Source organism: Myotis myotis, unplaced genomic scaffold (assembly GCF_014108235.1).
Source record: "Myotis myotis isolate mMyoMyo1 unplaced genomic scaffold, mMyoMyo1.p scaffold_m19_p_17, whole genome shotgun sequence".
Taxonomy (NCBI): domain Eukaryota; kingdom Metazoa; phylum Chordata; class Mammalia; order Chiroptera; family Vespertilionidae; genus Myotis; species Myotis myotis.
Window position 1 is genome coordinate 18,887,590 of NW_023416321.1, and position 25,105 is coordinate 18,912,694.

The 25,105-nt window shown below is 44.1% G+C and overlaps 1 protein-coding gene across 2 annotated transcripts; it reads right to left on the minus strand.

Annotated features, from left to right (window-relative positions):
• Positions 1-24,991, minus strand: DCAF7 (DDB1 and CUL4 associated factor 7). 2 transcript variants are annotated; one of them, XR_004972783.1, is made up of 8 exons: positions 24,602-24,991; positions 11,980-12,138; positions 11,205-11,316; positions 10,710-10,828; positions 7,651-7,860; positions 6,583-6,700; positions 5,310-5,545; positions 1-787 (listed from the first exon to the last, which is right to left on the minus strand). XR_004972783.1 is itself a non-coding variant. In XM_036340054.1 (7 exons), exons 1-7 carry the CDS (start codon positions 24,737-24,739, stop codon positions 5,373-5,375), a joined length of 1,029 nt encoding a protein of 342 aa, XP_036195947.1. In that variant the 5' UTR covers positions 24,740-24,991; the 3' UTR covers positions 715-5,372. The 2 variants fall into 2 exon arrangements, 1 of the variants encoding a protein (XP_036195947.1); XM_036340054.1 differs by having other exon boundaries at positions 715-5,545.
• Positions 24,992-25,105: the final 114 nt, after the last annotated feature.

Sequence of the window (25,105 nt, forward strand, 5' to 3'; positions counted from 1 at the left end):
TTTTTTTTTTTTCCTTCTCTCACTTTGACGATTATAACAGGTGAACTGACTCCCTGTCTCACCCCCCACTCAAAGGTAATTTCTTCATTGCTCCCTAAAATGCAATTCTGAGCATGACTTGCCTCTATGTACAATTTCCAGTCTCATACAGGAGTAAGGTCTAATCTTTCTGCAAAGCACAAAAGATTCTGATCTGGCTCCTACTTACCTCTCTAGCCACATTTTCCACCAGTTCCCGTATAAAACCCCACATCAACTTGTACTTCTCTAAATATGATCACACCTTTTCTTGCGTTTATAGATTGGTACCTGAATGTTGCCTCTGCCTTAAATGCCTTTCCCTATTCCTAGAGAATTCCAACTCAGCCTTCAAAGCCCAGTTCAAGTATGTCTTATGAGATTTCCCCTTACCATCTCTGGCTCCCACCCAGTCAAAGATGATTACTAACTCCTCAGGGCTACAAGTAAGCCTGAACACACCTATTATTGCACAACACTGACAGTACTTGTTTATGTGGCCTTTCCTCTGGTAGACTGTGAGCAACTTGTGGGTCACGGTCCCTGGCATAGAGGAGGCGCTCTGTGTTTTGTTAAAGGTGATGTTAGGCTGTCAGATAGTGATGAGCAGGGGTGGAGTCTAATCCCCCAGCCAGTGTCTCTGGAACATGACCATGGTAGCAGAATGGGAAGAACTAAATTCACCACAAGAAATTATTCAGTCAACCTATACATGTTCAAGTTTTATTACAAAGTATGATGGGCAGAAAATACGGTCTTATACAGGAGGCTGAAACAGAATGAAAGGGCAAAAATTAGGTTTAATATACTCAGGAAGCAAGAAATAAAGTCATAGACATAACACTCCACTTTTAGGTGCTTTTGAAATAGCCGTCAATGGGGATTTACCATTGTGGTTTCACAGCACAGTGTTAAAATTTTATTATAAGCCCTGTGTACAATCAGTCCTGTGAAAATAATTTCTTAAAAAGAAAAATAGTTACAGTACAGTTGTGTAAGGGGCAGCTTCCTCTCCACCTGACCATAGGATGCCACAAAATCCATAGTATAGAGGAAAAGTTTAAATATATAACAAGAAAGTAAGTTCAGACACACTAGGCTAGATTGGCTAGAGCGTAACATTTCAGAGAACAAGAAATCTCCATTTCTACAGAGAGGTTTGTACAATCATGCTACAAATTCACACTAGGGGGAGGAGGGATGGGGATGGAAAGTCACTGACAGGGGGATCATAAAATACACAGGAACCAAAGCAAATGATTCATACTCGACTCAAGCAAGTCAAAGCTTTAGCTCAACAAGTTTCATAACATACTGTACACAATCAACCCAAGGTGAGAACATTTCTTTTAAATAGCAGATAAACAAGTTCATCTTCACTCACTTGTCCCAAAGGTGGGCATTTAAAGTTTTCCAGCTGTTACACAGACTGCCAACATCTTTCTTCTTGAGTTCATACTTCTATTAGCTTATTTGTTTCTGGTTTTTAATACCAGTCCAAGCCTCTTTGGAAAGGCACCTGCATATCCCATATTTAAAAAATAACATCCGGAAAGTAGCCTGAGAGGACTTGGCCCATACATTTGCCTTTGACCATTAGCAGCAATGACAACTGTGGGAGAAGAAAAGGGTGCAGATGGGGTGGTGGGCAAGGCTCTGCAACATGAGACTTTCTCAGTAGCTAGTTCAGCTGGTACAGAAAAGACAATTCTTAGAGAGCTTGGCCCTGAGTTCACAGTGACTGCTCAGTTCAGCTTTCCTCCCAGGGAAAACTCAACTGAAGTGCCAAGCATGACGCTCCTTCCTCATCCTGGACCGTAAAGGGGAGTCTGCTTTGAGACTTCTACTTCGATGGTCTCCCTTACCCCAAGCCAGGCAGTTGAAGGAACTGCCAAATTCTCAAACTGGGGAAGGTGGAGAGATGGTACTGGGCTGGCACTGCCAAGTTTGGAAAACCTTGCAGCTTCTGCACAGCCTAGGAATTTAAGGCCCAGGCTGCAGCAGGGAGAAAGTTCTACAGTGGAAAGGGAGTGGGAAGAGAAGGATAAGAGAAAAGGGAGGCGTGGGGAAATTCAGCATGACTGTTTATGACCTCTGCTTCTTCAGCTCCCTACAAACCTACAACCAAGAAGAGCCATGGTCTCGAACAATCACGGGACTCCCAAGACCTGAGGATTTCTACCAGCAAACATCACATATCACTGCGCTGCTGCAGGGAGGGGCCCCACTGCTCTGAGCTGTCCTCCTGTCCCGTTAGCCAGTATCACAGGTACCCAATGAAGGGTCCCTGACACAGTCTCACTCCATGCCACACAGCATCTGAATACTTCCTCCCCTCGGGCCATCACTGCCCTCTAATACTTTCCCCTTTGATCTAAAGCAACACTTACCATTGATTTTCTCCCACATCCTAAACTGCCTCCTAAAATTTCAGCCACCACTATCATCAAACCTTGTAGAAGTCTCAATTTTTTCTGTTTCTTCCCGAATCTTAACCAGTTCTCTGAGAGCCAATCCTGGTTCTGATAAATTCTCACCTCATTATCAAATATCTCCCATCTTCAAGTTCTCATCTTGCAGCCCGATTCCTACAGGGAAGGAGAGGTTACAACTCTCTGGAGTGTAAACACTCAAGCTCTTGAAGTCTTGTACCCATTCACCAGCTCTCTGATGTGGAACCTGAGGCCTAATTTATTCAGCACTTCCTCCTCTCCCTTCAGAGGAGACAAGAAAAACAAAGGCAGCTTCAGCTCAGGGGCCGCGAACAAGTCAAAGGGTCACCAGAGTAAGAGCCCAGAAGGGTGTGTGGCCTTTCCGGTGAAGTCCTGGCAGCTGCTCTTCGCCCTTTCGAGGAGAGCAGATCTAGCTGTGCTCTCTGCTTGTCAATTTGAGAACCTAAACAAACTAAACAGACACTGGCTCTTGAAACTACAACAGATCTCTGCTTTCTGGAACATGGCTGGCTAAGAGGTTTTCTCAATCTTGAAACTACAGAAATCCCCTCCTCAACCATGAGGCCATTTGGCCTGTGGCATAAAGAGAGGGTGAGAACCAGGACTTTCAAATACCAGCATCCCAGCAACTGTGAGTGTGCGTTTGCTCAGGGAGTGTGGGAGTCTCACCTGGGCCCCAGGTGGGATGTCAGGACTGCACTGTGGGGCCTAAGGATAGTGATAGGGCTAGGAAGGAGTCCACAGGGCAAGGGGGGAAAATCAAAAGCTGTAGATTTCCAGAATAAATAGCAACTTTACCCAAATATATTCTAATTACTATTAACTAATTTTTTTCTCCAGGTTGTTTTTGAATTCTAGTTGTGCAAATCTCACCATTCAGACCAGGCTTAGGTGCAGATCAGGGAAGGGATCTTAAATCAGATTTCAGTACAGTTAAGCCCTGCCTAAGCAGGACCAGCTCCCTCTTCCATTCTGATCTCCATTTCAGACCCTTTTCCACAAGAAGGAACTGATGGCCTCCTAGAGCAAACAGCCATCAATTTAGACTTGCGACCCTTGCGAGAAGGGCCCTGGAGCCATCAAACATAACTACAAGCAGAGAAGGGTTCTGAGCAAGAACTGCTCACTTCACATCTCCAAATGACACGCTGCAAATCTGGTAAATGCAGGAGCGTAAACCTCAAGCAGCTGAGTAGCCAAAGAGCCCCCAAACCAGAAAAAAAAAAAAAGTAAAAAGGCAGAAAGGAAAATATTCTAACAAAAGAGCCTTTTACTTTGGGACAAGCCCCTGTGTAGTAAAGCAAAGAGCTTTGGGGATAAAAATACATCTGCTTCTGAAAAGGAAGACTCAACCAAAGGGTTCAAAGGGCTCAGAAAAACAAAGCTAACTGTCTTGTTTCTCAAGAGCAGGTGAGAGCCTAAGTGGACAAAACCATCAGCCTTGTGGTCTGGTTTGCTACTCTTGGATCTCAGAAACCTTCAGCCACTGGGCAGAGCAAGATGAACCAGGCAGACTCCCGCCCAGACTCTGAGCGTATCCCAAACTCAGCCTACTACCAGTGACATCCAAGACCCTCCATGGAACTCATTCACATAATGGAAACAGACCCCTGCAGCCTGCAAGTTCAAATACTGCTCCGACCTAAACCGAAGCTCCTAACTGGCTGACCCTGGGTCTCTGATTCTTTTTGGAACTATGTAACTGATGGCCTGAAATCACAATGGCCCCCCTTACAAGAGCTGACAGTGTCCCATACTCTAAAGGAGATCGTGTTCAGGGTTAGATGCACAGATTGTGTGCCTCTCAAGCCGGAGTCTCTCACCTCAGAGCTCTCAATCCAAAGAGTGGCTGATATACCACCAGTCACAGTTAACTAAACAAACAGAGATACCAAAGTTCAACTTATAGATCATTTTTGTCCATCATTCAAGACATGAAACAGAATGGCCTGGGGCTTTTATTTGGAGGGAAAAACAGACTCTGAAACTATGTACTGGAAATATGCTCTAGGCTCAGCTTTCCTGAAACTGTTCCCCTCAAGTCAGGTACCCCAATCAGCCTATTTCTGCTCTAGCACGTTCCCAACAGGTCCCAGTGGGGTTGGACAGAGGTACTTCGGCGAGTACAGAAGGCTTCACATGTGTGTTTTGGAGCCCAGAATGCCCTTGAGAAGAGCCAGACTGAAAAAAGGTGTGAGAGCTGGCCAGCTTCAGAGCACCAAGGCGGTTTGGGACTCCCAGTCAGGTCTGTTCTGCTCAGGCAGTGACGCAAGAAGGCAACTGCTCATGGGGTCAAGGGCCTCGTGCCAGGTTCGGGCACTGAGGGAGGAGAGGAAGGTGCTATCAGGGAGGACTATGAAACAAAGGAAAAAACCAGAGAGTAAAATTCTTTTCATAAAAAAATTAGCCTGGTAGATAAAAAATATACAAAGTTGGAATTTGTTACAGACATTGATAATAGGAGGAAAGACAACTTCAAATTGGTATTTGTTCCCACTTAAGTGCTAACACGGACATGGACAGAGATTGCTGCCTTGGGCAACAGACAGACAGAGACATCTGGGGCAGATGAATACAAACATAGCCAGTGCCCGTAATGCTCATTAACACAACGGCTGACAAACTAATATACAGAAATTTTTAATTGAGGAACTGAAGAAGAAGAAAGGAGAGAAAATCTTAAAACTCAGCCCTGGGCTGAGGAGGTGCCACACAGCCCTAAGTGTAGCACAGAGAGCAATGGGGTGACTGGCCAGGAACTCCTAGAGCAGCTTCTGGTAACAGTGGGTGCAAAGCAATGAAAGACACACTGGCCACTGGAAACATGTTTCTTCTTACTTTGGGGTGGGGCAGAGGCGGGAAACACGAAACCCCTGCCTCGTGAACATGGCGCCTCCAACACTACACTCTGAGTATCTCCAGGCAGTTGTTGTAGCAAATGGCGATCCAGTCGGGCTGAGTCGATGCCCACTGCACGTTGTTGATCTCTCCCTCAGCTGTGTAGGCCAGGATAGGGTCCTCGATGGCCCGGGGCATTTGCTGGATGTCCCAGATGAGAGCCTGATGGTCATCCGCTGGTGACAGAAAGGCAGAGAGCAAGGTTACAACTCAGGCAAAGAGGATAATTATCCCTACATTTGGCGGTGCTGGTGGTTAGTTTACAAAACATTTGCTCACCAGTGAGAAAGATTTTATTTTAAGCCCCCATTTTATAGATGAGGAAACGGAGATTTGGAAATTTAAAGGACTTGCCCAAAACCACAGAGCAACGTAGCCAGTGAGTGGCTGAGCCAGGACTCAAAGCTAGCCTCTGGCTGTCCCCAGCTGTGTTCACTGCATTGGAGGTAGGTGATAGAATGGGACCTGGTGGGCACCTCTCATCCCGTAACGCGAACCAGGAAAGGATGAAGGGGTGAGATAAGGATGGCAAGGTTTTGAGTTTTAACTTTTTTCTAGTTTCTAAGGGATCTGTAATGTCTATCATGTTACTTTTATAATCGAAATAGTAAGTTCTTAGTCTAAGAGAAGAAAAAGCAAGGACCTTCTATATCACAGTGTCTTCTAATCCCATCAGCCTATCCTGATGTCTTTTATACTCAGGGGAGCTGAATAAACTAAGCCCTAATTGGCCAGGCTCATGAGGGCAAACGGAGATGTGAAAACTACAGGTCACACACCAATGACCAGACCAGGCTACCAGGGCCCTTCAGTGCATCCAGTGCTCACTGTAGGTTCATTACATCTCCTAAGGGAGATGTCACTCTTGGCAGTCCCAAAGACTCTGTTACGTCTATGACAGACTGTCCCTCTCTTCCACATTCATGGATCTGAGTCCTATGTGTCAACCTAGATTTCAGGGGTGGACATATGAAAGACACAGCCTATAACTGATACATGACGAAAATAGTATATGGAAGATGCTCTGAGAATACAAGTGTATTTAGAAAATTGGACTGCTTCGCTTTCACAAGTGTAGAGCAGCTCCCAGTTGAGTTACTTTGGTAAATCTCTCAAACTATCCTCAGGAAATAGTAAGGATTACAATTCTAAGGAAACATGAAAGATCTCCTTACCTCTCCTCCCACATACTGCCCTCCCCCACCGCGTTTACCTGCAGTGCAAATGTGGCAGGATGAATGTGGGGCCCACGCAATGCCATTGACGCATGCTCGGTGGTTGTTTAACCTTGCGACAGGCGTGCACGGAACTCGGACATCCAGAATCACTACCTGCAGAAACAACAAGGAAAAGGCCCAGGGACTTCAGAGTGTGAGAGGAGAAAAAAAAAAGGCACTTCACAAAATAAAACAAAATTTTTTAATCATGATTTCCTCATTTGTGGATTTAAAGATTATTAGATACAGAGTGTCTCTGTCCCAAAAGCAGCTACTGGATTGAAGAAAAAGGAAAAAAGAAGACACAGGTAGTTTATAGTCTATATCTAAAGCAATACAGGGTCTTTAGACTGATATGGAAGGGGAGAAGCAGGAGTAGGTAACATGAATCTGGATAATGCACCAAGTCCGTTAGGTGCGTATGCTAAGATTCTGTGCATGCTCAGCGGGACAGAGTGACAGCACCCTCTGCCCCCAAAGCAGAATTCGAAATGTAAAGACTCTGAGGTGCTGGCTTCACCAAAACAAAGTTAATAATTGCATTGTCTCTACCCACAATTTACTGCCTGTATCAAGTAACAGGCTACAGAGAGTTGCCATTTCCATGTCTGTTTGCTAAAGCTGGAAGAATCTGTCCTGACTACAGAGGGGAAAACTGCTTCTTACTCAGCCTCATAAGCACGTATGATTTGGTTTACTTTTTAGATATTGCCTTTCTTGACACCAATCCCAACTCTTCAAGTATTGAAGTTTTTAACACACTGTGCTTATTCTGGATCAGGTTTTCCCAATCTCAGCACTCCTGACATTCTGGGTCAAATAACTCTTTATCCTGTGCATTATAGGAGATTTAGCAGCATCCCTGGCCTCTACCCACTAGATGCCAGTAGCACCCACCTCTTCCTTCCCCCCACACCCACAGTTGGGTTAATCGAAACTGTCTTCAGACATTTTCAAAAATCCACTGGGAGAAATCTGCCACCAGCTGAGAACCACTGTTCTAGATACACTTAGTGCCAGAGGTAGGCTGCAAGGCCCATGCCAGCCTGAAGCAGGGTGCTCACCTCCATCCCATCCATGGCCATCGTGGCCAGGTAGTTAGGGTCCTGCTTGTTCCAGCAGAGGCGAAGCAGTGGGTGATGCTGTGGGTCTTCATAAATGATGGTGCTGTGTTCTAGATGGCGGAGGTCAAACATCCGCACCGAGCCATCAGCACCCACAGAGGCAAACATGTCCCTACCACCGCCAGCCCGGCTAAATGCGATATCATAGACCTGTTGGTGAATAAGACACTTCAGCCAGATTCCGATCCATTACTTCCTTTTCCATAGCAGGAAATCTGCTATGCCTAGATCATCTAAACCCGTTTATAACACAGGAGGAGAGAAATAAAACCAAACAATGTCTGCAAAGTCTGGAACCTGAGAGCTCTAACATCAGTGACTTTCCAAAGAGTGAAGATCATTCTGTTATAGAAATTGGCTGGCTTCTTCCCACAGCCCTGCTTTCCAAGTCTTCTTCCTCCAACCCCTATGATAAACTGCTGACCAACAGAGCACACGTGATTCTGAGCAAGTATTCTGTATACTTAGACAGGCTCAGCTCAAGCCAGAGACAGTGGTGGTCTTCTATCATGAGACAAGATTGAGACATTGATTTCCTGAACCTTGATGGCTTCCATTTGTGTGGTGTCAGAGGCAGATCCATGACCACACTGAGGCCAAGATCATAGTTTAGAGAGGTGGAAGAAACCCTCCTGTGGCCACTTAGCCAAGTTGGTTCTGCTGTGAAACCTGGACCTGAGACTCATTCCCAAGAAAGAAGTAACAGCAGTTTTATACCATGAGAGGCATTCCTGTATCTGCAAAGTGAGTTATCACTCTCTTGTCCCAGGACAAGTTGTTTCTTCTCCTAGTTGGCCTGCATTCATAAATGGTTTAGGTTTTGAATCACTGTTTTCTGCATTTACTACTTGCTGTGAACACTGCACACCACTACTGTCTATGAGAAAACAGAGGTAGAGAGCAACAGAGAACTTCAGAGAAAAATAAAAAAGGACAGAGAGAGACAAGTCAGAGCCAGACAAGCAGAGAGAAGAGAGACACACTGAAAAAGAAAAACAAATGAAAGGAAAAACAAAACCCATCTCTGGGGTCAAGATTAACAACAGCTGACTTCTGGAGAGACATGATTGACTCTCACTAAGTACCATGACACCACCTTCTTGAGGTTCTGCCTGCCAAGGGACACTGTGAAACGAGCATCTAGTTCTAGTCAACCTCACAAATTCCTTTTTCTCTGACTATGAAGAAATTACACTTCTCTTTCTACAGTAGGAATGATTCGAAAGGAACTGGGCAGTCACAAGGAGGCCCTGTAGCTCCAGGCTCTGTCCTGCCTGAGGACAGGGGCATGCTTATCAATGTGAGCACCCCAGGGGGCCGGCTCTCAGTAACTGCCAAGAACAGGGACACCAGAGCAGCATCACTAAGCAACAAGGTGCCATGGGCAATGTGACCGAGTGTGTAAAGCTCTCTCAGCTTTAACTGTCTGCTTCTTCATGGGGCTCCACCAGTAATTTCATTCTAAACCACGGGAGATGACAAGCCTCCTCTACACCAACCTGCCAGGCAGCAACAGGAGCCCCCAAACAAGTCTTTACTTTGATAGTGAGAGGTGGACTGAGAAAAGCCATAGGTGCTAGGAGGTATCACTGTTTCTCTCAGAGCAACTATCGTCAGGTTCATTTCTTCAAGACCAGGGCCTGTTTGCCGGTCCTGGCCTTCCCCTCTGGTAGGGAGAGGCTAAGGAATTTCTCCTCCCCTCTCTCTGTCCCCTGAAGCATCTCTGGCAATGACTGTGTCCCCTCCATGGCTCTAGCTTTTGCCAGGTAAACTCAGCCCCTAGATTCCAGTAACCCTGCCTCTTCCCTTGGCCCTTCTGGCCTGTGGGCAGTGCCACTTCCTGCTGCTCCTATTCTCTAGATCAGCGGTCGCCAACCAGTGGTTCGTGAGATCCGAAAGGTTGGCGACAGCTGCTCTAGATTGCCTCACTGCTCCTATTCTCTAGATTGCCACGTCTGTGTAAGCAATCCCCTGGATTGAATCCCCTCCGTTTACATACTTAGAGTACTTCCGGTTTTCTGAACTAGACCCTGACAGAAAACAGCAGACTACATTGTCACATAACTAAAACGTAGCAACCTGTTCCACTTGATATCAACTGGGTTTCCAGAAGTTCCTTACTGGTCCTCTCTGCAGGACAAATTCCTTTGTCCCTTGGCTCAGCAGTAGGCCAGGCCAGCAGTCTTGTAACAGATCTTCCCCTTAGGAGCACAGAAAGCCAAACAACAACCCCTTACTAAGAGTGATAACCTGGTCACCAACCTCCTATTCTGTGGATAACCTCAAGTTTCTGACCTAAAGTCAAGGCATCCTTTTTATCTGTACAGGTATTAATATTCCTTGCTATGCAGGGAAAGGTAGAAGAGAAAGGGAAACACTGCCACAGGAAATCAGAGAACTAGGTGTATGCAGCAGCTCTGGGAGGAAAAGATTTAGGACCATTTTCCAAAATCACTCATAAGAATGCTTTGATTAAAATGCGGCCACAAAGAGTTCCCTGTGAGTTTTGCAATAAACACAGGAGAAACATCACCATCAAGATAAACCATATTCCATTCCAAACAGTTTTAAGTATTAAGTGAACATACTAGAATTTCATAAAACAAGTTTAGATAAAAATTGATTAACTAGGTTTCACAGCCAGGAAATTTCTCTCTTCCTGCCTCTCCCTCTCAAAAGCAAATATATTTCAAGATAAATGTTACTCTAAGATTCATTTTTAATCACATCAGGTCCGAGTTTGTCTACCAAGAGAGTTCATTGTTAAAAAACAGCAATCTTTGGCATGAAAAGAAAAATTACTATAGGACAAGTTGTTTGTATCAGTCAAAAAACGCATTCCTTTACAATAGTGTTTTCCACTCTTGATACGTTACTATTTTCAATTCAGACACAATGTTAGCATTATGATTTTCCACATCATTTGCAAAACAGTGAGCAGACAAAACAACCTGACCACACTGAAGGCACAGAAAGCAGAAGAGGGACAGCATCATTACCTCTTTATCATGGGCAATCAGTTGGGTCTTCACATGGCCAGACACAAGATTCACTCGCCCCAACACCTGCCCTGTCTCCAGCCCCCAGATGGTACAAGTTGTATCAATGCTGGAGGTACCTGGAAACAATCAGTGCACGTCAGTAGCTGACAGGAGTGAGGTTCCCAGGCAAGCTGCTCTCCTTGTGCCTACTCACCAGCTCAGCACAGGAGACCACATGCCATAAACACTTCCTAGTATAGGGAGGGTACCAGGAGAGTCCCAAAGAGTCAAGTGTTCAGTCCTTAACCTAGGCTCTTAGACTCTGACTGGAGACAAACCATACACCTATAAGAAGCTTGACTGCATATGAGGAATGAACCACATTCCGTATCTAGTCTCTTTCTCGCTTGGTCCCATTCTAGGATGATGCCTGTACCTCAAGCCCCTGGTTAAATCTGAGAAAACATACCTTTGCTTCTTCAAACTGTAATCCACACCCCCTCACTCCCTTACCTAAAAGATAAGGATCCACTTCATTCCAGTCAAAGGAGGTCAGAGGAGCACAGAAATCTGAGTTTTTGTTATTATTTAGCAAACATTCCAGTCTGGTCTCCGTCTCACCAACCTAAAAGAACAATGAAAAAAAAAAAAATTAGCCAGTCATTTTCCCAAAAAAACTTTTAATCCCCCTTTAGATAATATCTTAGTAAATATAAGACATGGGGGGAACATTTTTACCATAAAGAGTAATAAAACCCAGAGGAATTCCCTGAATGCTACGTCTCTACAAGCTTTTCCCCTTGCCTAGCTTTGTTTTCCAAATTTTTCTAGAGGAGAGGTCTTCTCACCTTGCCTGGCTGGGCACTCACTACACCTCCAGGCCAGGAGACGCCAATGCTGATTAGCTCAGCTGAGAAGGGAGATGACGCTCATCAACTCCCTAATCCACACGCATACTTGACTAGAATCAGTGGCCTGGTAGTCTGTTTAATTTACTTAAAAGTATCTTGACTGTAAACAGAATAAGAGGCCTCAAGTATCTCCACCCCCTCAGAGGTTCTATCAGGTTAGCTGAGGCTTGGATTTCCAGGGCTGGCTATGGCCAGCAGCAGGGACTTCCAGGAATCTTGGCTAGGTCTACTAGGAAATCTGCTGAGTCAAACCAGGTCATTTCAGATCCGCTAGCATTTGTTTCTCCCCCGTGGCAATGACACTCTGCTGCCTCCAACCCCAGCCTGTTCTCTGTGACTCCATGCTGCTGATAACAGCTGAAACAGCACCTGCTTACCCTCCACACACGGAGATAGTCACCACTTGTCGCCAGTAGGTCTGGATAAACGCCTTTTGTGTCAGGGATCCACATGAGCTTTGTGGTGGGGTATGGATGGTCAAAGGTGTTTCGGCAAATAAACTCCGAACTCTCTTCATCTAAACCAACAAGCTGAACCTGTAACACAACAAAATTGAGCCATGACAAAGACATCAGATTCCTGGGAAGTGACTGCAGAGTCAAGAACTATTACAGAGAGGACATCTAGTCCAACTATCCCATTTCTCAGATGAGGAAACCCAGACTTGAAGGGTTGGGTTACAGTCAACACTGCAAAGCTAGTAAGAGGCAGAGACAAAACTTGAAGACAGGTTTTCAGACTCCAAATCCTACACTTAAAAAAAAAAAGTTTTATATATATATATATATTTCAGAAAGGAAGGAAGAGATATAGAAACATCAATGATGAAAGAGAATCATTTATCAGCTGCCTCCTGCACGTCCCCTCCTGGGGATTGAGCCCGCAACCCGGGCATGTGCCCTGACTGGGAATCAAACCGTGACCTCCTGGTTCATAGGCTGATGCTTAACCACTGAGCTTCCGGCCGGGCCAAATCCTGCACTTTTGACCCACAGAACTGCGTTACCTGCCCAGCAGGTTACACCTTCCCCCACAACCCTGAGGTATCTGATAATGTGTGTGGTTCAGTTACTCCAGTCTTGAAGTGCTGTGTGTATTTAGACCCTGTGCAGTCCCAGTTCCACACAACAAAGTGACATCTCATGCACAAACTGCCCCTTCCCCCACCCTGGCTAGTAACAAGTTTCCACATAAAGGTGTGAAAAACAAGCATTCAAGAAGGTTTTATACCAACAGTTACTGTTTTGTTTTAAATCCATGAAAAGGAATTAGCAAGGAAAGTCAGAAAATCTTAGAGTAGATCAGTATGTTTTTCTCCTTATGTAATTCCTCCGAAATCTGGCAATGCTAAATAAGTACGTTTCTTTGCATAGATTCAGTAAGACTGGTTCCTAATAGTGGTTTTATTAACGGAAAACTTTGACTGGAGTATCATGTTTCGAAGAGCCCTATCTGAGCTCTAAAGACTTGAAGCCAGTAAAAATGCCACGAAGAAAGCCTGGTATCCTGCTTGGGAGCCCTGAAGATGGCTGGCGCTGGAGCGTCAGGCTGATGCCCTACCATCACTGGCGGTTGGTAAGAGTAGAAGGGGAGCAGTAAAGATGCCTCTGCATCCCTGCAGAACCCCACACACTCTGGGCCGCAACAAGTAGGAGGGCTACTGAGATGGGCCTTAAAGCCTGGAGTGTGGGCTCAGGTGGAGTTGCTACAGGTGAGGGATTCACCTAACTCAGCAGATACTGCAGGCAGGCCTGATGGCAGCTGGATGGCTTGGCTCCCTGGCCCTACGGGGCACATTAAGGTTCAACCATGAAATTCCAGCAAAGGTAGTCAGTTACCATTCTTGTTGTGTTTATGCAAACATCAGGAATCTTGATTTGGCTTTTTGATAGTCATGGAGGAATTTTAAGAAGAAAAATCCTGTTTCAATAGAAGTTGTTCTTTCCCTTCCACCGGGCCATTTGTTAAGCTTATAGGGATAGTTCAGTTGATAGTTCTGTGTGCCCAGTATGGGCCTCTAGCAATGGTGGAATAGAAATGCAGTCCGTCTCATGATTGAGCCGGAAGTTCCAAGACAAGGGGGGGAATGAAAGGGCGAGGAGTACGCCCTCCACCTTGCCCCAGGGTAAGGGCTATGCCCTTCATCTTAACTTGGCCATGTGCTCAGCAAGCTTCTTCCCGGAAGATAGTCAAGGGAAGTGCACGCCATCACTATGACCACATCCTGTGTACTCGCGCCTGGCCAATCAGCAGGGCCCACAGTCCTTTCTCCTCCCCTTACCCCAAACCCCTATAAAACCTCTCTCCACACAGAGTTTTCTCTCTCTCGGCCACTGGAGCTTACCGTTGCATCGGTGAGTGTGGCAGGGGAGCCAAACCTAGGTTTGAAATGAATGACTCTTTGCTTTTGCAAAAAAAAAAAAAAAAAATCCAAACCACTCTACTGGCAAAAAAAAAAGGGGGGGGGGTGGGGGGGGTGGGGGTAGGGGTAACTACTGAGAGGAAGTTCCCTGGTTCTGGCCACTTTTTCTTAGAGTTAATTTTGGGCCAATATTGATTTCCATTCTTTGCTGTCAAACTTAAATCAGGCTCAATGGGAAATGCCGTGTATATCTGCTTATGAATTTCCATCAACTGGAAGATGGAATGGAAAATATTTGCTAACGATCCATAATGAGAGGATAAGCACTAACCATACAACAGAAAACAGAATTCCTTTTACTCTTACTTCAGTCTTAGATACAAGTATCTTCCTATCTTTTTTTTTTAATTTAGGTACAGTCGCATACAATAAAATTTCACTAAGTGTTTTTCAATGATTTGGAAGATATATATATTTGCAAATGTATACAATTGTGTAAGCTCTCCCATCCCCCCCAATAATTAAGATAGAGAATACTTGCATCACCCCAAAAAGTTCTCTGGGGCTCCTCTGCAGTCAATCCTCTACCCCTAGTCCTAAGCAACCCCTGCCCAGGGTTTGCCTTTCTGTAATACCGTATAAATGGAATTACAGTATTGAGACTTTTGTGACTTTCAGCATGCTGCTCTTGCGATTCATCCATGTTGTGTGTATCAGTAGTACCTTCTTTTTGTTGTTGTTAATCCTTACCCAAGGATATTTCCCCCCCATTGATTTTTAGAGTGGAAGGGAGGGGGGGAGAGTCAGACACATTGATATGAGAGAAAGGCACCAATTGCTTGCCTCCTGCACATGCCCCAACCAGGGTCAGGGCCAGGGCCAGGGATTGGGCTTGCAACCATGGTACATGCCTTTGACTGGAATCGAATCCAGTACCCTTCCATCCCAGGGCTGACGCTCTATCCACTGAACCAAACTGGCTAGGGCAGTAGTGTTTTCTTTTTATTGCTGAATAATATTGCATTATATGGAAACACTATATCCAGTTGATGAACTTTTGAGTTATTTCTAGTTTGGGGCCATTAATGTAAACTGATATAAACATTTATGTATGAGGGTTTTTTTTGAGGGGGCAAATTTTCATTTTTTTTTTTTGGTAGACAACTAAGAGTGAAATTGCTGGTTTATATTTTAAGTGTATGTTTAACTTTATTTAAAAACTTTGTCTACAACGCCCAACCAAGCCACACTGACAACCTATTTCCTAAGTGGCTTTGTCATTTTGCATTCCTACTAGCATTACATTACAGTTCCATATGCTCCACATACTTGTCGGCACTTGGTACGGCCAACTTTTTAAGTCATTCTAATAGGTGTGTATTAACAACTAATGATACTGAGCACCTTTTCATGTGTTTATCTGCCACCTGTATTTATTCTCTGGTGAAGTCTGTTAAAATATTTTGTCCTTTAAAAAGACTTTAGATTCACAAAAAAATTGGGCAGGAAGTACAGAGTTCCCACACATACACAGTCTTCTCCACTATCAACATAATAAAGTGGTATGTTTGTTTCATCTGACAAGCCTACAATGATACATCACTATCACTCAAAGTTCAGAGTTTACATTAGAGTTCAGTCTTTGTGTTGTACATTCTATAGGTTTTGACAAATATAAGATGTGTGTATACCCACCATTATAGTATCATACAGAATAGTTTCACTTTTTACTGGGTTCCTCGATTTCTTATTTGAGTTTTCAGAGTTCTTTGTATATTCCGGATACAAGTCCCTAGTTATGTGTTTTACAAGTATCTTCTTAGTCTATGACTGCTCTGTAATTTTCTTTCAATGTTTTTTAAACAAGAGATGTTTTTAGTCCTGGGCGGGAGGCTCAGTTGGTTAGAGAGGCATCCTGATGCTCCAAGGTTGTGCCCAATCAGGGCACATATCTAGATTGTATATAAAGGCGCTCATTTCCCTATACTGTCAACAATACAAGAATCTCGATAACTTAAATTCCAATTTCCTTTAACTACCTGTGAGGTTGAATACCTTTTCTTGTTTATTGATCACTTGCATTTCCTCTCCTTGGAGCTGGCTATTTACTAGGTGTACCGGTTAACAATGCAGATTTTTTCAATAGATAGAGTTATACATATGTTGTTATACTAGTATATGCGATTTGATACGTATGCTATTTTGTTGTATTACTCCTTCAGATTACCACTTGTTCGGACCGATGGCACACGCACTTTCTGAGCAGCACTTCAAAACGTACGAAGAAGTGGAAAATTGGGTCTCTGAATGGTCTGCCTCAAAACAAGAAAAGTTCTATTGGGACGGTATCCACAAATTACCTGAAAGATGGGGGAAAGGTGTAGCTAGCGATGGACATTACTTTGAATAAAGCACTTTTGATGTTTCTCTTGAAATTATCGTGTTTTCTTTGATTACAAAATCCACATTATTACGGTTAGTAATGCAGATTAACTACTAACCATTTAATAGTGCGGATTAACTATTAACCAGTTAAAAATGCAGATTAATTATTAACTGGTTAAAAATGCAGATTATTAACCAGTTAATGGTGTGGATTAAAAAAAAAGAAAGAAAAAAATAGTGTGGATTAACTATTAACTGGTTAATAATGCAGATTTTGTAGAAAACACGATACTTTATTCAAAGTAATGTCCATCGCTAGCTACATCTTTGCCCCATCTTTCAGGTAATTTGTGGATACCGTCCCAATAGAACTTTTCTTGTTTTGAGGCAGACCATTCAGAGACCCAATTTTCCACTTCTTCGTACGTTTTGAAGTGCTGCTCAGAAAGTGTGTGTACCATTGATCGGAACAAGTGAGAATCTGAAGGAGTAATACAACAAAATAGCATACGTATCAAATCCAATATATATCAACGTATGTGTAACAACATCTATTGAAAAAATCCGTATTAACTGGTACACCTTTATACTTTGTCCATTTCTTTTTTTTTTTTTTTTAATCACATTAAATAAATTAGCTCCTACTGTCTGCCATGTTTTGGAAATGCTTCCCCCGGCCTATCATGTCGTTTGACAAGGTATCTTTTCATATAGAAATGTTTTATTTATGTACTATAATCTGTCAATCCTTTCCTTAGTTGACTCTTGATTTAATGAGTGACTTACAGACTGTTTTCTCCTCTGCTCATCCCCTCTGCCCCAGTACAAATTTGTTAGTCAATGTTCTCCTACTGTTCGTGAGACTTTATTTACATTTAGATATTTTTGACCTGGAATTTGATTTTCATGTATGACATGAATTAGAGGGTTTTAAATTTTCCTGCCAGATGGACAGCCAATTATGTCATACAATTCATTAATCCCCTTCCCCCCACCCAGGGAATTAAGGTACTATCTTATCAAATACTACACTTCTATATACAACATTTAGATCTGCTTTGGATCATTCTATGTGGTCCCACCAACCTCTCTGGCTATATCAATTCCAGGATGCTTATTCTAATCTGATAGAGCAAGTGTGCCCCACTATTTTTCAACATCCTTTCCCCATAACTTATTTTCCCTCTCTTTACAACAGTATCTATTTAAAACTCTGAGACAGATAGTATTCCAGTTCTGGCTCTGCTTTTATCTTCAATATCACTTAACAGATCTGGGCTTTAGTTTCCTCATCTTCCCGTAAGTGTTGATATGTAGTATTTTTTCCAATCTGTTGATTTCTCTTATTAAAAAAATATATATATGGTCAATTTTTATAAACTGGGTTATCTTTTAAAAAGTGCATTTTTAAATCGTATCTACACTAATAAAAGAGAAAAATGGTAATTGGCGTACGGCGCTACCGTTTTCATTGGCTAATCAGGGCTATATGCAAATTAACTGACAACTAAGATTGGCAGTTAACTGCCAACTAAGATTGGCAGTTAACTGCCAACAAGATGGTGATTAATTTGCATATGTAGGCACAATGCAGGGAGGTGAAAGGGAAAGCAGGAAGAAGCCCCCTGCCACTGACAGTGATCGGAAACCCAGGGGGGAGCTAAGAGCTGGGGGGCAGGGCAAAGGCGGGCCGCCTTTGCCCTGCCCCCCAGCCATGATCGGAGAATCCGGCGCCTTTGCCGCCCTGGCCAGTGATAGCAGGAAGTAGGGGTGGAGCCAGCGATGGGAGCTGGGCATGGTCGAAGCTGGCAGTCCCAGGAGCTAGGGGTCCCTTGATCGCGGGGCCGCTGCAGCTGCGGGTCCCCGCTGCCCGGTCGGACACCCAGGCCAGAGGCGTTAGGCCTGGGCAGGGGCGGAGCCTGCAACCGGGGGGAGCTGGGGGGGGGCGGAGCCGGGGATTGGGGGGATATGATGGTCCCCTTGCCCAGGCCTGAAGCCTGGGTCAGAGGCGTCAGGCTTGGGCGGGGGGTGGAGCAAGCAATCAGAGGGAGATAGGGGTCCCCTGCCCAGGCATGATTCCTGGGCCAGAGGCCTCAGGCCTGGGCTGGGGTCAGAACCAGCGATGGGGGGAAATGAGGGTCCCCTGCCCAGGCCTGACACCTCTGTCAGAGGGGTCAGGCCTGGGCAAGGGGCCGATCCTGCGATTGGAGGGTGATGGGGGTCAACGCCTGAGGGCTCCCAGTATGTGAGAGGGGGCAGGCTGGCCTGAGGGACACTCTCCCTCCCCCCCACCCCCAGTGCACGAATTTCGTGCACCGGGCCCCTAGTATGAATATAAATCTTATATATTAAGTGTATTTTCAGGTATTTACAGAGAACAATCTATAATAGCTGTCGACTTGTACACACTGTTCTATTATCTTCTGTCAAATGGGGCTAGCCTAATTTCGCTTTCCCCTCTTCAAGAGGACTCGATTGTTTTGCCTGGGTGTCCAAAACATTCCTTATTCATCCTTAAAACGTAGAAACTTTCCTAAGAAGTGTTTTGCCAATTGTTTGGTGTCAATTTTTCTTGAGGTATAGTTTGAACTCATTACTTCAAACCTTTGTTTCTATAAAGTTCTCTTTAATTGCATATTTGAGTTTTTGTGTCTCAGTTCTTTGGTCTTCTTCAGGAATACCAATTATACCTAAGTTAGATCTTTGTTTTCTGTATCTATTATGTTCTAATTATTTATTTCCATTTCATTTTCTCAATCTGTCTTCTCTAACCTTCACTCTGTTTTTAACAGTTGGTATTTTTATTCTTTTAATCCTGTGATAATTTTTGTTTTCTCTTCCACTATTTCCCTGGGCTGCACCTGCTGATGTTTCATTTTCTCCTGATACTATGCCTCATTTTACCTGATCGCCTGTATCTCTGCTTGGAGTTTTTTACTCTTAAGTTCTTTGACTTTCTGGTGGCAGGACTGGCCACTAATTTCCAACTGAAGTAAAAAAACATTTTTCTAGTGTGGGTAATTTACCTGCCACTGGTTTCCCGTTTCCCATTCCTCTCCACCCCCCCCCCCCTTATTTATAATATCTTCCTATAGTTACTATGCCGGTTCCTTTCGTATGAGGCAAGTTTTTCCTAGATGATGTAAAGAAGGTTCTGCGGGAGAGAGGTCATAGCCATGCCCCAAGTTCATAGAAACACATGAAGCTTTTGCATCTTGCCAGCCAACAGAGATGAGGAGCTGCTAGGCTGCTCACAATTTAGTCTCTCATTCAACCTGCCTCATCTAATGCTTCTAGAGAAGATAGCACATCTATGTGTCTTCTTGTAAAGTTTAGCTCCCCTCTTGCCGAAGTGTCAACTGGGGTCTGAAGAAGCTCCCGCTGCCAGCCTGTGCAGCCTCTTTTCACTCTCCCAAACAAAGGATTATTGATTTTGCCCATCAAAATCCTATTCTGGAGAACTGCTCTCTTTTGAGTTTAAAACTGCAGCCATAGATACCCTTTCTCAGCATCTTCCCCATCCCATTTGCTCTGCATCATACTGCCATCCTTCCTCATCCTTGTCAGAACATAAGGAAAAATTATCTGACTTTAATCATCTTATTATCAACATTTAAGTTACCCCTCTACCTTTTTCCCCACCCTCCTGCTAAACTTCTTATACTTCCCATCTCCACTCTCTTTCTGAATCTGTTGTTTCACAACACTTTACACCAACATGTGAAACAAATGCCCCTAAAAAAAAAAAAAAAAAAAAAAAAGGCCATGAAGCAAGATTATTTTTACTTATTTTTACACTGTGGATTTACTATGTCAAATGTCTCCTAAGGAGCAGATATGCAAAATGAAATATTTACTCCTTGAAGGCATGACCACATCTTCACTTTTACTTTTATTGCTTACATGAATAACAACATAAATTATTATTCACATTACTCATACCTTATATTTTTCAAAAATTAAAAGATGTCATATCTATCTTGTTAATAATATAAGCTTCCTCAGGGAGAAAATTGTGTATTCCATCTATTACAGAGTGCTAGTACTAGAACATGAAGGTTAATACATATTATACATGTGATTAAAAAAAAAAGCCCCAAGTTACCCAAATCAATATACCACTCCAGTCAGTGAAACATTTCCCCCAAATTGTTAATATAACCAAAATCAGCTAAAGCACAATTCTGAGAGAATAAAGCAGCTTTTCTTGGTCTTTTCCACTTGTCGTCCCTTCCAGCCTATTTCTGACTATTGCTGATCAATGTCTGTAGAGAGCCTGCCTTGTCAAACTCAGATGAATTCTGACACAGCACTCCTTCATCTCCTGGCACAGAGGCTGACCAATGAGGCATCACAGCCTCAGGCAGGTCAGACCATCTACAGAACATGGATTCATTCCTTGTTCAAATCATAGCATCTCCAGTATTATCTGTATGAGCCAAATTATGGCAAAAAGCAATAAAGCAGCAGCACTTTTATCCAGTTGGTCCTATGGAGGAATTAGTCCTCTCACTGTCCAGAAAAAAAGAAAGGAGGAAGTTAAAACCGGAAGAATTTTATGTTTTAAATTCCCCTAGACAGTCTTGCCAGGGACTGATGGAACACTGCAAAACTTCCAAAAGTCTAAATATCAATCAAAGATACCTACATGTACTAAAACACAGTGTCTTTATTGCTGCCAATCTCATATCTGCTAATGAAGACCACACAGTTACCAAGCATCATTATGCCTAAAACATATATGCGTGTGTTCAATACATATCTGTTGAATTAATGAGCAAAAGAATGAGGATTGAGAGAAAGCGAGAGAGACATCCTTTCTCTCTCTCTCTCTCTCTCTCTCTCTCTCTCTCTCTCTCTCTCTCAGATCAGTAAAAATATATCCTTGGTGAGGATAAAAACAAACACAATTTCTGATAATGGAACTTTTTATTTCAGGTGTGACTGACATTATCCTGTTCTTTACTCTGCAACGATTCCCCAATTTATTCTGATGTTAGAACATCTGAAAGTCAAGTTGTTCTTGAAATGCTAACTAATTTTCTCAAAACATTGATGTGAGAGAGAAACATTGGAATAATTTTACTATAGGAAAACATGATTACATGAATACAAACTTTAAAAAGCATAATCATGGTTTCTTATCGTCAATGATTCCACAGTAAAAAAGACCATTTCTGGGCTTTTCATCAATGCTAATTTGCTTTGTCCATTTATTTTGTCTCGCTGGCAATCATTGTCGAGGGCAAGCAGAAACCAAAGGTCTGAAAATTTCAACCAATAATTTTTAAATTCCTGCAAATTATGAAATCTGGTACCTCCATGTCAAGTTTCCACAAAACTAAGCCTGAGAATCAGAGCTTTAAAGTGGTATTTACCGTCCACCAGTCCCTAGCAGAGATTCTCTACAGCAGGATTTTTTAACTTGGGGTCCATGAACTTGAATTGGAAATTTACATTCATATTTTCACTAACCTTTAGCTGAACTTTAGCATTTCCTTCAAAGCGGCATGAATCAGTGACTTTGTCATAAATATAAATAACTGATTTTGAAAATATCACATTGCAGTTATTAAATATCTTGAAATGCTATTTACCTTCATTACTTCAAAAGCACAGTAATAATTACACTGAATGGTGTAATTTAATGAGTTAATATAAAAGTACTATTACTATATCACCCCTTTATTTTTTTGAGAGAGAGAAGAAGGGAGAGGGAGAGAGAAACATAGATGGGTTGCCCCCTGCACGCACCAACACAGGACTGAACCTGAAACCTGGGCATGTGCCCTGACCAGGAATGGAACTGGTGACCTTTCAATGCATGGGACGACTCTCAACCAACTGAGCCACACCAGCCAGGTCATATATCACCATCTTTTAAAAAAATGTTTTTGATAACTGTAGTTCAATATAACTGGTTTCCTTCTTAGTCCTATATATTTTATGCATTTGAAAACATAATTATAAAAAAAGGCCTCTTGATTGCAGATTGCCAAAGAAGTCCATGGTGTGCATATAACACATTAAAAACCCTGACTTACGCAGGTGGGGGCACAAAAATAATTTTAAGTAATAAAAAGTGAATAATAAATGGGATTATGAGTTTGCATTACACTACTAAGGCCACAATGCCTTTGTGCCTGGCACAAGGGAGCTCTCATACAGTTGCTAAATGAAGGGACAAACTTTGAGGTAAAATTCCTGCAACTGAGGTTTGGCACCAATTACTCCACTAATCCCACCAGCAGACTGTGGCTCAGTTTGTCTTTCTTAAAAATGTAACTTCTACTGCTTACTCAAGTTAACTTGCAAGGAAGAACTTGCAAGGAAAAAAACATCTATTTGTATGAAGACTCAAACCCTTTAAAAGACATTATTTTACTTTTTTTAAAAAAAAACATGTATTCTTAAACAATAGTTCTAGTGTTCTTTTTTATATATATATATTTTATTGATTCTTTACAGAGAGGAAAGGAGAGGAATAGAGAGCCAGAAACATTGATCAGCTGCCTCCTGCACACCTCCCACTGGGGATGTGCCCGCAACCAAGGTACATGCCCCTTGACCAGAATCGAACCTGGGACCCTCCAGTCCGCAGGCCGATGCTCTATCCACTGAGCCAAACCGGTCAGGGCTCTAGTGTTCTTAATTTTACTAACATGGTTTCAACATCAGGACCATGAATTCCATTCCCAGCTCTGCTGTCCACTATGGCCACAATAAGGAAGAAAGAGGAAACATAGAAAAGAAAGTTATGTCTTGCTCAGGACTTTCTGGTTTCTGTGGGTAACGGGTGGACTTCCAGATCAGTGTGCACTCCATGGTATCTGTGTAACTTCAGGGCAATAGAGTCCCTCGCTTTTATCAGTTTCTCCAAGGGGATTCCAAAGAAGTTAAAACATAACCCTAGAGAAACAGCTGTGCTTCTGAAGAAATGTAAACAAACTTACAATGTTCAAATGCTTTTTACGGGACCATCACCTTTCCTACAACAAACTGTGGGTCAGAAATAGTTAAGACTGACATGTGCAATTCCCACAGCTAGTCAATGGGTCAGACGGGACCCGATCCTCGACTGCCTGGCTTTTTTTTTTTTTTAATATATTTTATTGATTTTTTACAGAGAGGAAGGGAGAGGGATAGAGAGTTAGAAACATCGATGAGAGAGAAACATCGATCAGCTGCTTCCTGCACACTCCCCACTGGGGATGTGCCCGCAACCAAGGTACATGCCATGCCCTTGACCAGAATTGAACCTGGGACCCTTGAGTCCGCAGGACTGCCTGGCTTTTCCCCTTGCACCAGCCTACCGAGCAGGAGTGCTTTAAGCACACTAGCCAAGGCTTTCAATTGCTCTGATCCCTAATAATCACAACATTTACTCTTAAGAAAAGAAAGAAATTAAGCGGTAAAGGAAAGAAAATTCTTCCCACTGACTTACTCAACAGCTTTCAAAAATAAATGTATGCTGCACTGCCAGCTTAAACGCTTCCCCCTTACTACCGGGGCGTCTATGAAGGCTTCTCAATTGATGGATGCTTGCCACTCACGGTTACAAATCTGTATTAGTATGAAGCCAAGAAAAGATATGGCAAGTGTCCTCCTCCTCTATTCAGACAACAATGGTGGGATCAAGGCTACAGGCCAAGATTTCCAAAAAAGAGATCGCTTTTTAAAGGACAGATACGAGGCAGCAATGGCAATCCTGGCAGAGGGACCTGGGTGACCATGAAGAGCACCTGGGGCTGGGGGCGGGACGAGAGGAAACGGACCGCCCTCATAGACACCCAGTGCGGCCAGGAGTGAACGACCACCGGCTGAAGCGCGAGCATCCTCCTTCCCGGTTATCACTCCCTCTTTCCTCCTCCGCCCCACGGCTGAAGCAATGAGGCCGGAGAGGCGGGAGGTAGGAGTGGTACATAGCGTAGCATGGGGTGTAAATTCGAGTTTGAGATCTGCTTCTGCCACGACATAGCTGTCTGACTCCGGCACGTCACAACATCGTGCCTCAGTTTCCCCATCAGTAAAAGGGGGGTCAGGGGTAACTACCGTCCTGACTACACAGGAATGCTGCCAGGATTAAATGAAACCAGTGCGAAGCCCTCTGCTCAGGACCAGACTCAGAGGAACCGCTCCGTGGTGCCAAGGCAAGTCCGCGGGAGGGTCCTGGGGTCTGGGTTCCGGCCCGGAGGGGGCGCTCCTGGGGCCCGCTCCCCGTCCGCTGGGCTCCGAGCCCCTGCCCGGCCCACCTTGTTGTTGTACTCCTCCACGAAGCTGCCCAGCGCCAGGCGAAAGCGCTTGTCAGGCCGCACGCTCCAGTTCATGGCGTAGACGGTCCAGGGCGCTTCATACTTATAGATCTCCTTCCGTTTGCCGTGCAGGGACATGGTGGCTGCGGCGGGGCCGCAGTGCGGGCCCGGTCGGCAGCGGGACGCGGCGGGCGGGGCGCGAGTCAGGCGGGGAGCCGAGCCTGGGACCTAAGGGTCCGAAGAGAGGCGGGGCCCGGGTGGGCAGGGACGGCCGAGCCCGGAAGCGGGGCCTCAGCGACAGACAACGACAGACAACGACAACCGCCGGGTCCGACCCCCAGTTTCAAACCTGCTCAGGCTCCGACGACAATCACCTTCCGTTTGAGACGTTGCCCCGCCCTCCCGGAACGGAAGCCACGCGTTCCCCACAGTGGGGCCGGGCGTTGGCTGCCTGACACGTCACTTAGGACGTATTCCTTCTCTTCATTGGCTATTGTACCTTTA